The sequence below is a fragment of the Saccostrea echinata genome, unplaced genomic scaffold (assembly GCF_033153115.1).
Source record: "Saccostrea echinata isolate AGI-Se365-2 ecotype Australia unplaced genomic scaffold, CSIRO_AGI_Sech_v1 ptg000002l, whole genome shotgun sequence".
Taxonomy (NCBI): domain Eukaryota; kingdom Metazoa; phylum Mollusca; class Bivalvia; order Ostreida; family Ostreidae; genus Saccostrea; species Saccostrea echinata.
In genome coordinates, this window is record NW_026889751.1 from 19,845,026 (window position 1) to 19,859,391 (window position 14,366).

The 14,366-nt window shown below is 35.1% G+C and overlaps 2 protein-coding genes across 2 annotated transcripts; both read left to right on the forward strand.

Annotated features, from left to right (window-relative positions):
* Positions 1 to 491: 491 nt before the first annotated feature.
* On the forward strand, positions 492 to 6,249 carry LOC133174078 (uncharacterized). The gene is made up of 3 exons (XM_061309122.1): positions 492 to 699; positions 3,870 to 4,414; positions 5,376 to 6,249. The coding sequence occupies exons 1-3, from the start codon at positions 643 to 645 to the stop codon at positions 5,611 to 5,613; spliced, it is 840 nt and encodes a 279-aa protein (XP_061165106.1). The 5' UTR covers positions 492 to 642; the 3' UTR covers positions 5,614 to 6,249.
* A 3,949-nt stretch (positions 6,250 to 10,198) lies between these two features.
* LOC133174037 (polyubiquitin-C) lies at positions 10,199 to 12,174 on the forward strand. Its single transcript, XM_061309082.1, has one exon. It carries the CDS (start codon positions 10,203 to 10,205, stop codon positions 12,030 to 12,032), a length of 1,830 nt encoding a protein of 609 aa, XP_061165066.1. The 5' UTR covers positions 10,199 to 10,202; the 3' UTR covers positions 12,033 to 12,174.
* Positions 12,175 to 14,366: the final 2,192 nt, after the last annotated feature.

Here is a 14,366-nt window from a genome sequence, read left to right on the forward strand (position 1 = left end):
TCATAATCCAAAATTAGTGAACACGTGCATGTACCATAAGACAAGCTTGTTATAACTTAATTTGTTAGATAACACACATATATAGAAAATTTAACACGGTCCTGGTATTGATAAGTACATCTTTTTTTCCGAACAAAAATCAATTGTAAAGAATTTCAAACGGGTATTTAAATGGGCAGATGACACGTCGACCGGTAAATGATTTAAATATAACAATGGATTATCGCGCGTCCGAGGACATTGTCGTCTTTACATCTGTAAATAACATGTATAACCAGTTGAGATTCTTGATCTATGACCACCGTCCTAAATTAACCCCGTTTAGTGCACTGTCTTAAAATTACTTCATTAAACTAAGGACAGAGTAACTAATTACAGGTAAAAATATTGCGTCAAGTTATCTGTGAGTCATTGCATGTATAGTTCATGTTTTAAACCAATGTGAATTCACGGCACGTGCGTGTAATGCTTGCTTTTCGCTGGAGGTTGTGTGTAAACTGAAACAAATTACTTTTAGCGAAAAACAGAGATGTCTACAAGCTTCAGGAACTTATGATAACAACTACTGGCTCCTGGAGAGGGGGAATGCAGCATTTTATTTACTTCTGATCAAACTGTGGAGGAAATGTGGGTTAGTTTGGAATGGTCTCGTGTTGTAGCGTCATCATGTGTTTGACATGGTTCATTTCAGAGATACAGGTAAATGCATGCCTCGTTCGTGATATTCAAATATGCTTCTTCATTAAAAATCATAATGGGTCACTAATTTTGTAACGTGTGTACTTTCACTTTTGATTCAATTGCCATTGTTGATTTAATACATACAATACACCTGTACTATTTATGACAAACATTGAAGGAGGAAGTATGTAATATAGGAAATACTAGCACGTTTATAAAGCATTGTTTTGCAGGTAGAAATGTAAAAATGCACACCTGTTAGGCAGTTTTTCGATATTTCTGATGCGGTAGCTTTATCGGATTATTAGGTGGTATGACTACAAATTATATCTTAGTTGGTTAAGATCTGACACGATCCATAAAATTTTACCGAGGAACTATTAAGAAAGAACCGTCACAGGATGTGAACATTTACACTGCCATTAGAAATCAAATAATAAATACTCAAAAAAGCGATAAAAGTACACGGGATGGGCTATAAAAGGCGGGGAATGCCTGGTCTCCATTAGACACATGGTCTCGAGCTATTGAGTCAATTAGAATGAAAAAAAAAATATTATGTATATTTATTTCTCTAAAGGTCCATTAAGAATATATTCGTATATTTATATAAAATACTTCAGTCCAGGCGAAGAAAGTCACACAATCATTAGCACTTACTGTAAGGATTTATCCCAAATATTTTACTTAAATCTGATAATAAAATTACATTTTCTGAGTCATTTCATGAACTGAATCTATGGCAAACAAATTTCTATACACTGCTATCCGATCTGTTTTTCTTTGCTTGAATCAAATTCTAAATATAACCCTGAAGGTACTATCAAATCCAGGAGGCAGGCAGGATTAGACCTAATCTATAAACACCAATATTATTTTAAGAAACGGAAAACATTTTCCTTTAATCCATTTAATGGAGTCTTAAAAGACAGGCGTAGGATTTCAGCCAAGCTGTATTGGCAGCAATTGGTGGGAAACTCCCATCGTATGGAGTGCATATAAATTGGATGTCGACCTAAGTCGTTAATTAACTGAATTCGTGTTCTTACAATCATTAAGCTAATTACCCCCCAGATATATGGTTCAAAGATGAAGTTTTTTTTTTTTTTTTTTTTTTTTTTTTTCGTTTTATTACCACCTTGATCGCTCCAGATGTTACAGTACTGTTGCAGTGTTTGCACGATGTTGCAGTATTGTTTATTTCATGTTTGTTTTATAGATATTATGTAATCATCATCTGTTATTTAACAGGTGTTATATACATGTTTCTATATCCTTAGCTGCATTATACATGTTATACACACAAGCGATGTCAGGATTTTGGGGGGTAACACGTCCATGAATTTCATCAGAGTTACAGTGACATATATATGAAAGCTTTTATTGCAATCCTGTACGTACGTGTAGCAACTTCTGCCGATTGAAGAAGTTTTGATGTTATATGCAGACTATTTTTAGTTTCTACGAGATGTGTATATGACAGCAGGAGATAGAATACGGGCACCTGTTCCTGTAAAATACACTTCAGCGTAAGAAACAGGGGATTAGACATTGATTTTTGATATGATTGGGTAACCCAAAAGTTCGTTTAGAAGGTAGACTACGCATATATAAATGTAACTGTGGGGTTTCTGCTTGATTAATAACAAATTAAATACACATAGAATGGATGCATCTTACGATAACAACACAGAAAACCATCTCTGATGAAAAAAATCTGGCATCCTTGATGTCTATTTATTCGTGAGGAATTCTCATAAGAACGTTTGTTTTACGCACTTTTTGTCATTTATTTTATAGAAAAGTGGCTTTGCATATCAGAGTTGGAAGCAAGTCAATAAATTAGCTTATCAGTGGTAAATCTCATTCTTTCAAAGAATGTTATTTACTTTTTGTGATTTAAAAAAAACAAGCAAATTCAAAGAATTGTAGTCCCCCGCTTTCGGTATCTTAGTGGATGGGATGCCATTATTTATGGCATATTGTGTGAAATATGTATACCCTATCATACGTTATTCCAAAGTAATCAACAAAGTTAAAATTTTTTGAAAATTACATGTAGGTCAAACATGAAGGAAATTATAGCAAGCTCGGAGACATCTTGTTACAGGCAATGCACATGTCAAATATGAAAGCCCTATCTCTTCTCTATCAAAAGTTATAGGGAAAGATATAAAAGTAGGTCAAGATCACGGGGTCAAAAATCATAGTGTACACATGTGAAATATGAAAGTCCTATCTCTTTTCATTCAAAAGTTATGACCAAGGTTAAAGTTTTTGAAAAGTAGGTCAAAACATGAAGGTCAAGGTCACAGGGTCAAAAATCAGTATATTTAAAAAGGTCTTGTCACAGGTAATAATATGAAAGTCATATCTCTTCTCATTCAAAAAGCTATGACCAAAGTTTTAAAGTTTTTGAAAAGTAGGTCAAACTTCAAGGTCACGGGGTTAAAAATCATAGTGTATTTAGAAAGGTCAAGGTCACGGGGTCAAAAATCATAGTGTATTTAGAAAGGTCTTGTCACAGGTAATACACATGTGTAACATGAAAGCCCTACCTTTTCTCTTTCAATAGTTGTGGCTAATTTAAAGTAATATTAAAATTTGTGAAAAGTAAGTCAAACTTCAAGGTCAAGGTCACGGGGTCAAAAATCATTGTATATTTGAAAAGGTCTTGTCACAAGTAATGCACATGTGAAATATGAACGTCCTATCTCTTCGCATTCAAAAGTTATGACCAAGGTGAAAGTTTTGTGACAGACTGACAGACGAATGAGATTTAATGTCCCCTCGCTTTCGCGAAAGCGGGGGACAAAAATCATATACTTTGTTTTTAGGTCTATTATTATTATTATTTAATTATTATTATTCTGATTATTTTCACCATTATTAATTTACTGTTTAAGTGGCATCTGTGGTCACATAATTATGCATTTATACTTGTCTAATAGGGTTTTTCAGTGCTGAACATTTATTGAGGTGATTCATAAAGCTGAACACGATTCGTAAATGGTAGAAAATTATCTCATTCCGCCATATTAGTCTTTTTAAGACTGTCCTTCTTCAGCCCTTATATTCTTCCTATATCTTCGAAGCGACGTCCATCACCTTTCTATCTCTTTTATCTTGGAAATTATTTTGTGTTTTATTACCAAAGATGAAGTCATTTTAATTTCTCTATTTTTCAGGTAACCAAATTGGTAAACCTAAGACAGAAAGTCGAGTATTATGAATATTCCTGCACAACGGGACAGTACAGTCCGAAAGAATTTCTTGATCTCGCACCCTGTCCCCCTCCTGGAAAGACCCATCTAATATGTGATATACCGGCAAATATCACGTGCCAAGAAAGGACGCATATATTACAAAACTGTATAATATATTTAACAGAAGCTGCAATAACCCGAACATTTATCACGTGCAATCAATCTTCAAAAGTGCAATGTGTAGAATTCGTAAATTTATGCAAGAACGTTTCGAAGTTCAACTGTGGAACTCCTCAGTCCATAAAACCGTCAACTACCACCGTCCCTCCTCATATCGTTACGTCCCCTGTAGGATCAATCAATAGATCTGACACTTCTATGAATAAATCTGATATCACTGTTAATGGTGGAAGACCGGAAGTTCCAGTTGTCATTGCCGGAAGTAGAAACTGGTGGCCTTTGCTAGCTTTACTAGTGATACCCATTGTAGTTATTTTGGTATGCTTCGTCTACTGCCGTAGAAAAAGGTAATTTTGATTTCAGAAGAGTGTAATTTTATTTGTTCCACAATTAAGTTATCGTGCTTATGAAGTTTTCGAGGGTTAAATATAAAAATGAAGCTAATCTATATTTTTATCACAATGATTCAAATACAGTAGTTATCTCTCAATTCTGAATACATGTATTAAGAAATCTAATAAAAGTATAAAAATTGAGAAAAAAGAGGAAACTTTTGCTTCCTGTATTTTACTGCATGCTCATGATATGCAAATGCAAAAATATTCATCCTAGGAATTGATTCTTCTACTAAAGTGGACTAAAATTGTAGTACGATTCTCGTAATATAAAATATAAAGTGGGTTCACTTGAGCCCAGCATATTACGTATAAAGAAATCTCTGTAATGTTTCTAAAGATTTAAAAAGGATTTATCAACAAAGTAATATCGAAATATTGTATTAGATATAATTATCGACAGTAAATCACTCTTGTAGCTTAGTTTTTGGTGTCAATAGATGGTTTTTCCATCGAGGTGATTTAAGCAGGAGTTATTTCCCCATGGCGGCCATATTGTAGGTCAACATCCCCAGATCCCTTCATTATTCAACCTATTCAACATTTGTTATATTGGGCACTGAGTTGAAGATAACACTGTTTTTCTTATGAATATACGTTTGTTATAGCTTCCTCTAATTCAAAATTTCAATACTGTAAATATTTTCTGGCATGCATGTTTAAAATTGGTTGTTCAATGAGGAAAATTCACTACTTTGACCTACAAGATGATGGCCAAGGGGAATAACTCCGAGGCAAAATACGTCATAGGAAAACTATCCATAGAGAGTTTAATGCATTTTCGAACAACATGACTTATGTGAGCATTTTGGCCAATAGACATCATCCGTCTCTAATCATATATGTTGATGAATCCTGCCCACAACTGCTTACAAAATAATATTTTGTTTTTCTTTTTTTTCAATCTGTGTAGATCTCAGAAAGATAGTCCTGTCCATTATCAACAGGTACCGAAAAGATCACCGGAGGTAAATATTTTAAAAGACAATAGGGTTAAAAAGAGGGATTCTTTCATCGGTCAAGGAGACAAGTTTAAAAAGGTTCCATACATTGACGGGGTTGTCAATGGGTCAGACGGTGACTCATCTACAAAAGACGATTCCGGCCAAGAAATCATCGAAATGATCACAGACGTCTCAGAAATTGCATAAAAGTATTATATTTAAATTTTATTTTATTTTCACACTAGGCATATATAGAGGCAGCAAACAAATGTATAGTTTTTAAAATATTGTATATATGTATGAAGTAGTTTGGAGGAAAGGTTGGGTGCTTTACATTGAAAATGACCAAACCAAAATACGCATTTTTAAGTGTTGATATATTTTTAGATTGAATTCAACTCTCGACCTCACTGTCAATGTTTGTGATTTTAATATCATTGAAATAGTCAGAAATACGCAAGGATATGATGAAAGTTAAAACACATCGTTTTTTTTCTTAATAAAGAAATTTTTGTTAATTTTCTAGTTTTTTTGTTTTTACCTTCTTATTATTTTTTTCAGTTAAAAAAAGTCACTGCGTAGAAAGTGAAAAAACCCACAACTTTTCATCCCCTTTAGATCTCCCTTTTTGCTTTTCGTCTATGCATTATATACTTATGACCATGTGCAACATATTCATGCATGCAATTCTTCCTTCTGTATAGTTTTCAAAGAATCACTGTCATATACCTTTTGGATAGACCCCTCCTGTCTTAAATAGCATATGAACTTCATAGAAAACTTTCCTGGATGTGTGCCTGTAGTACCAATTCCATATGAATTAACTTAGAGCATTATCACATTTCTGATCATCCTCGCCAGCCAGGGGTCCTGAGTCAACACGTTGCCGTTGGACCAACGGCAACGTGTTGACTCAGGACCCCTGGCTGGCGAGGATGATTTCTGATGTGATCTTCTTTTTGTGTAAATGTAAATAACAAATGAATGTTCCTCTTAATATCCGTGTGTATTCAGAAGCATACTTTTCCTGTTTACAAACACTAATTTGTATGGCCTATCTATGTGTAAAATATTGTATTATCTCAAACGAAATGCTTATATTTTTTTTTATTTTTTATTTATTTATTTATTTTTTTTTTTTTGCATGGGTGTCTTGAATGTTTATGTGTGAAAAAAGGAGCAGTGTGTCTAGTTGATTATACAGTTTTTATAATTTAAGACAATGAAACACCGTGAACCATAAAGCACCTGACCTCCTCCTTCACGTTTTTTTTTTATTGAACTATATATACATGTATAACGTTAAAGTTTAAAAAATAAATTCTTGCCTTTTGTTTGATCATTTATTTATTATGGAATTAGTTTCAAACCAGGCCGTGGGAAGCATCTGATCTTTGGTTGGAGGCATCCACAACCGAACAGAAATTCCTTGACAAATAAAAAAAATTCGTCACATAATAGTAACAATATTGACGGGACGCAACCGCATTTTTTTTTTGTCATGTTCTAAATTTTGAATTTACCGGGTGGTAGTAAATACAAAATTTAGAACAACGCGTCATGTTCTAAATTTTGTATTTACTCCCACCCGGTAAATTAATTCAAAATTCAGAACATCACATTTCTATTGATATCATTTAGTGTAAATTGGTATTAATTTTCTTTTGTGTTGTATAATTATTGGGATACGCCCCCTTTTTTTCATTAGAAGAAATTAAAGTGGTGTTTTACCAAAAACATATAAGTCACGATTGTACATTTACAGGATTCTAAAAGTAAATCGACATGACGTGCATATTTTGATTGCTATAATATGTTTATTGTTCTATTGGGACAGAGCGAAGAAATCCTTTTATGTTGCACATCTTGCAATGTTAGTTTGATATTCTTTGAAAATCCGTCCGATTGCTGGATCTCTGCAGGATCTGATAATGGTTAATACAGTCATATTTTTTACTTACATGTAACCTCCCCCCCCCCCCTCTGGTTGTGTCACTTTATCACAAGAATTTAGTGCAGGGTACGTGAAACAGATGAAACTTTCTTTCAAATGTCACCTCACCATAAGTCCAGTTATACGTGTAACGTGTTTTGTAAGCTGAAAACCATACAAAAAAAAATTAAAATAAAATAAAATAAATAAATAAATAATAAAATTTAAAAAATGGATCAAAGTAATTGGTTCCTCTCATTATAGTATTATACACGATCACTACACAAGCAGCATGGTCAAAACATATAAATTTCATGTAGTTCACATATTTTATTTATCACTTTTACTATAATCTACTTAAATATAATTTGAATGAATGCTTGATCTACCTGTGGTCTTGGAACAATTTTCTTTCCTTTACTAAACCTTTTATAAATAAAAAGAAGTACATATTGATAAATTTTCCATTGAGAGGTGTGCAGAGTTGATATATTTCACCCGAAAATGCGTGATTACTTCATACTTCATGAGATCTACTGTGATGAAATTGACTTTAACAGTATAAGTTATAGTTAGAGTACGAGTTTCCTACTGTATCGGAGATACAGGGCGGGGCTTAAGGCGAGAGCGATAGCTCGAGCCGGGCCCCGCCCTGTATCTCCGATACAGTAGGAAACGATCTAAATGACTTATGACATGACCTTTCTTATGACCTCGCTAATTTACATGTGTTTTTGGGTATATATCTCTCAACCAATCAGATGATTTTGCAGAAAGTTGATTTAGAACCCAATTTATAGCAATCGCAACTGAAATGCCGAGTGAGGTGGACGTGCAGGTATCTATCAATTTAAATAATTATAATTATGAGATGCATTATATAACATTTTTTCCCAAAATTTAATTTATATTTGATTCCTTTCTATTTAGATCTTGCTGACTTTTTTTTAAATGTAAGCTACGAATTTAGTGCAAAACATTTTGATACATAAGAATCATAAATGGGAATTATTTGAAGCAAAAATGTTTCTGGGAGCACTGTCGGGGAGGTTGTATTCTTAGAGAAATGTCCGACAATGTCATCGACCGGTCCATACATGCTCCAAATTGAAATAAACAAATGTAAGAAAGGGGGCATATTACCTTCATGTTTGAAAAAAGAATGTAGAGGAACCAAACTGAAAGGTAGATCCAGCACTCACTCACGCGCGTCGGTATCCCCCCCTTTCGAATTTTTTCTTTTTATTTTTTTGGCTTTCGTAAATTACGTTTGCTAAACTTGTATACACTTTTAATTTATCAACACGAAACGATCACGCACATATAGTGTCAGGCCTGATTATGAATCTACCCCCCCCCCCCACGAAATCCCCGATTTTCCAGTTAGGACATTTTTTTTCCGAAGAAAACCATTTGTGTACTGCCCCCACTCTCTCCTTTCTAAAATCTTTGAATCCGCCACTGGTAACTTTACGTTGTAAAATTCTATTCTTAATTCATCTCAAATTTTGAATAAGTACTAACAGCGCTATCTTACGATTTGATTGATTCTTATGTCTATATCATTTAAGATACGGATTCAGTTTTCCGTCATCGCTAAAAATAAATCATACTGTATCGTTGATATTTTGCAGATACAGTACAGATTCTGCTCATTTGCATAAGAAACGCCTACTAAAAGTGTTCTGTATCGCAGTTATTGTACGGCTGACTTCAAAGGAAAACTCGCCGGGTCATGTCACAATGTGAAGATAAAAGATACTCATTGCTCGAGGCTACATATGTACCTGGTTACGATAAATGAACCCATATTTCCGTCAGTAATCATACATGTACATTGTACTGAGGTTAGCATTATATAAAAAGACCATGTGACGTATCTTATTTGTTTATCTTGTGCAAGCTGTACACGTACTAAAATGCTGACTCGAACATTCTGTGTCAGTGTGTATAACGGAGTTGCCTGTCCATTAAAAACCCCACACTTTTAATGAATGAAAAAATATATAAATTAATTAATAGGTATATACATAAATATATATTCATATACAGGAAAATAATTTTGGAAATAACACCTATGTATTTCGAAAAACACTTGCATAACAACAGTCAACACCTTGTGGATGTCATAACGGAACAACGTGTGGTAGTTTATTTTAAGACATGACAGATCATGTGCTAGAAAATTCTACACCAATAAAACCACGAATTGAGATCACATGATCATTCCCTATAAATAAAGAATGTCCCGGATGTCAGACAGAACATAACGAAGGGCGAATAGAGAACAGAGTAAACTCGTGACAATATATATGTACATTTTATCTAACAAAGGTAAGAGGAACTTTTGTTTTAATATTTAGTAAAGGTTTTTGGTATTGGGCTATTGAAAGGTTGTTCTTGTGCTAATTTTACTGAAAAGAATGGTGAGGTTGAAACATTAATTTCCTGATTTGTTCGTAGCCGCCATTTTGAAATCACAAAGGATTTTACAAACAAAATGTTTTTTTCTTGTTTATTAATAATTTGGGATAGTTTTATCTTTTAATAGGAATTTAGACCGAATTGATTTGAGAAAAATAATATATAAAAATCATGTTGAATCCTCAAGTGAAATGTTTATCGATGATGAGTGACGTAAGACTAACCAAAATAAAATATGTATGTGATAAAATTTCATAAAAACGAACAAAAATCTTCTATATACAGTAAATGTAAAATGACCTTTATTCGTCGTTGTTTTTATACGGGACGTATGACTTGGTCAAGTTGGGGGGGGGGGGGTACTGAAAAGTTAAATTGCTTCAAACTTTGTCACTTGATTACGTGTTATAATATAGCCATTCATTACACTTTCAGAAACATGCAGATCTTTGTGAAAACCTTAACTGGGAAAACCATTACTCTTGAGGTGGAGCCATCAGATACAATTGAAAATGTCAAGGCCAAAATTCAGGACAAAGAAGGAATCCCCCCAGACCAGCAGAGATTGATCTTCGCTGGAAAACAGCTGGAAGATGGCCGCACACTGTCTGACTACAATATTCAGAAAGAGTCGACTCTCCACTTGGTTCTGCGTCTTAGAGGAGGTATGCAAATCTTTGTCAAGACCCTCACTGGGAAAACCATCACTCTAGAGGTTGAACCATCAGACACTATTGAAAATGTCAAGGCCAAAATTCAGGACAAAGAAGGAATCCCCCCAGACCAGCAGAGATTGATCTTCGCTGGAAAACAGCTGGAAGATGGCCGCACACTGTCCGACTACAATATTCAGAAAGAGTCGACTCTTCACTTGGTACTACGTCTTAGAGGAGGTATGCAAATCTTTGTCAAGACCCTCACAGGAAAAACCATCACATTGGAGGTAGAACCATCAGACACTATTGAAAATGTCAAGGCCAAAATTCAGGACAAAGAAGGAATCCCCCCAGACCAGCAGAGATTGATCTTCGCTGGAAAACAGCTGGAAGATGGCCGCACACTGTCCGACTACAATATTCAGAAAGAGTCGACTCTTCACTTGGTACTACGTCTTAGAGGAGGTATGCAAATCTTTGTCAAGACCCTCACAGGAAAAACCATCACATTGGAGGTAGAACCATCAGACACTATTGAAAATGTCAAGGCCAAAATTCAGGACAAAGAAGGAATCCCCCCAGACCAGCAGAGATTGATCTTCGCTGGAAAACAGCTGGAAGATGGTCGCACACTGTCCGACTACAATATTCAGAAAGAGTCGACTCTTCACTTGGTTCTGCGTCTTAGAGGAGGTATGCAAATCTTTGTCAAGACCCTCACAGGAAAAACCATCACATTGGAGGTAGAACCATCAGACACTATTGAAAATGTCAAGGCCAAAATTCAGGACAAAGAAGGAATCCCCCCAGACCAGCAGAGATTGATCTTCGCTGGAAAACAGCTGGAAGATGGCCGCACACTGTCCGACTACAATATTCAGAAAGAGTCGACTCTTCACTTGGTACTACGTCTTAGAGGAGGTATGCAAATCTTTGTCAAGACCCTCACAGGAAAAACCATCACATTGGAGGTAGAACCATCAGACACTATTGAAAATGTCAAGGCCAAAATTCAGGACAAAGAAGGAATCCCCCCAGACCAGCAGAGATTGATCTTCGCTGGAAAACAGCTGGAAGATGGCCGCACACTGTCCGACTACAATATTCAGAAAGAGTCGACTCTTCACTTGGTACTACGTCTTAGAGGAGGTATGCAAATCTTTGTCAAGACCCTCACAGGAAAAACCATCACATTGGAGGTAGAACCATCAGACACTATTGAAAATGTCAAGGCCAAAATTCAGGACAAAGAAGGAATCCCCCCAGACCAGCAGAGATTGATCTTCGCTGGAAAACAGCTGGAAGATGGCCGCACACTGTCCGACTACAATATTCAGAAAGAGTCGACTCTTCACTTGGTACTACGTCTTAGAGGAGGTATGCAAATCTTTGTCAAGACCCTCACAGGAAAAACCATCACATTGGAGGTAGAACCATCAGACACTATTGAAAATGTCAAGGCCAAAATTCAGGATAAAGAAGGAATCCCCCCAGACCAGCAGAGATTGATCTTCGCTGGAAAACAGCTGGAAGATGGCCGCACACTGTCCGACTACAATATTCAGAAAGAGTCCACTCTTCACCTGGTTTTGCGTTTGAGAGGTGGATTTTGAACTTTGAGTATTTAAACGTAAAATTATTGTTGTATTTTGCGGAACATTTTAAGAAAAAAGATTGAGAAGATTGAGAACTATTTTTACCAATATTTAATGCAATCTCAAAATTTTTACAGGTATTAAAATTTTTCAACATAAATTTGAGTTTTAATTATAATGGCAAATAAAGGTTTATGCAAAGAATATTTATTTTTAACAGAGAATTTCAACTCGAAAGAAAACTGAATTTACAAGGAAGTTTGAATAAGTAGACTGCTAATTATCTGATGTCAAGAAATCGGAGAAAAAAAATTGTGAAACTCGGATGCAATGGGTTCTGCTTTTGTAATCTCAAGTTGTAAAGAAAATGCATGTGTATTGTCAAGTGATGTCCTGATTAGGCTAATCTATTGAATCAATAACCTAATCAAAATTACCCAGGATTATAGATTGAGTATAATTTTCATGGTCGATTACTGCCGTAATAAAAATGTTACAATCATGTAGTTTAGTTAAAAGCAAATTATTCCTCTATGATGTCTTTATTCATTCTATTTTGAATGTAACTAAATCCTTACTAATAATAGCTCAACTGGTCAGAGACCAGGAGTTTGTGCAATAGTAAGGTGCCCATCTGCCTGTTTGTCTGTAAACAATATTTAGTTCACCTGAGGCTAAAAGATCTAATAAAAAAAAGAGCAATCAAAGTTTTACATAGAAACACTTACGCAAAATCTTCTTTCACAGGAACAGTTAAGTCATGGTTAATAATCATATGGAAGCATCTTCATGTAGTAGAAATTCAAGTTTGTTCAAATCGTGACCCTAAGGGGTAGGGTATTGGGAGGGTCCACAATGGGCAATAGGAATACATATGAAAAATACTTTAAAAATCTTTTTAAGAACAGGAAAACCTTAATTAGTTATATCTATATGGAAGCATCCTCAGGTAGTGTAGATTCAAGTTTATTCAAATCATGACCCCCACGAGTAGGGTAAGGCTACAATCGGTAATCAAAGTTTTACAAATGAATGTATGCGATGGGAAGAAGAATCTGCTGAAGGACAAGAAGGACCATATTTACCCAGGTGAGCGTTGTGGCCCATGGGCCTCTTGTTCAAAATGCTTCTCCCCCTACAGTTTTAGTCCAGTTTCAATATAACTTGGTACATAAGTAGACTACACTGAGATACACAATTCTATCGGTTTTTGATTTCAATGATGTTGCCATGGATACTAAAATGATTTTCTGTGAAATCCTTTCAAAATGCTACTACTCCCACAGTTTTGGTCCGATTTCAATATAACTTGGTACACCCAAAAAGCAAGAGGACATTGGCCCAACAATGTTGGTTATGTTGGGTCAATGTTGGCAATTTACGTTGGCCCAATGTCCTTTTTCTCATCGGCGCGCCGTTGGCCCAACATGTTTGTTGGTACAACAATGTTTGTTTGTATGTCAACGTTGGTACAACGTTATTCCAACATGCATATCAATGCCAACTCAATATTTTGTAACGTTGGTCCAACGTTGGACCTCAGTTCAAAATGTAATTTCGTTGGTCCAACGATGGTCCAACACTGTTTGTTGAAATGTTAACGTTGGTAAAACGTTATCCCAACATACCAATGCCAACTCAATATTTTGTATCGTTGGCCCAACGCTGGACTTCAGTTCAAAACATAATTTTTACGTTGGTTCAGTGTTGGTACAACGCAGTTTGTTGAAATGTCAACGTTGGCACAATTATTCCTGAATACCAATGTCTTACAAAATCAAATCCTGTGACTTTTTTATTTCCAAGATTATACGACACAATTAATTTCACCAAGTTTAGCCAAATAAATTTTTCCTGCTAAACATGTATCACAATATATATTCTTTGTCACTTTCATTAATAAAGTATCCCGTGGAATGTAACTAACAGTAGGAAGAGGTAGAAAGTTCAGTGCATGAGTCCTCAAGTTCAAAATTGTAGATTTTTGGACGGTCACATTTGAATTATTCATTCCTCTTTTCTGTCGTTTCTCTGTTCATAGAATCCATGTCTCACACACTTATTAATCAGTCCTTTACATATGAAGATTTTGTCACATCAATGGTATCAAGACATAGAAGGTTTTTCCATTCCGCCAATTCCTATAAAAGTTCAGTACGTCATCAAGAAGAAGGTTCGGTTTTAGCTTTATTGTGCCCTAAAAATTCAATGTTTTCAAAAAGTTTTGAAACTGGCTTAAGTATTAGTTGAATATATGACAGTGATAAATCAGGAAAGAATATGGCATGAAGGAGTACCATTCTGGAAATATGACGACATTAATTTGATGCATTTCTCTATTTTAAACATAAA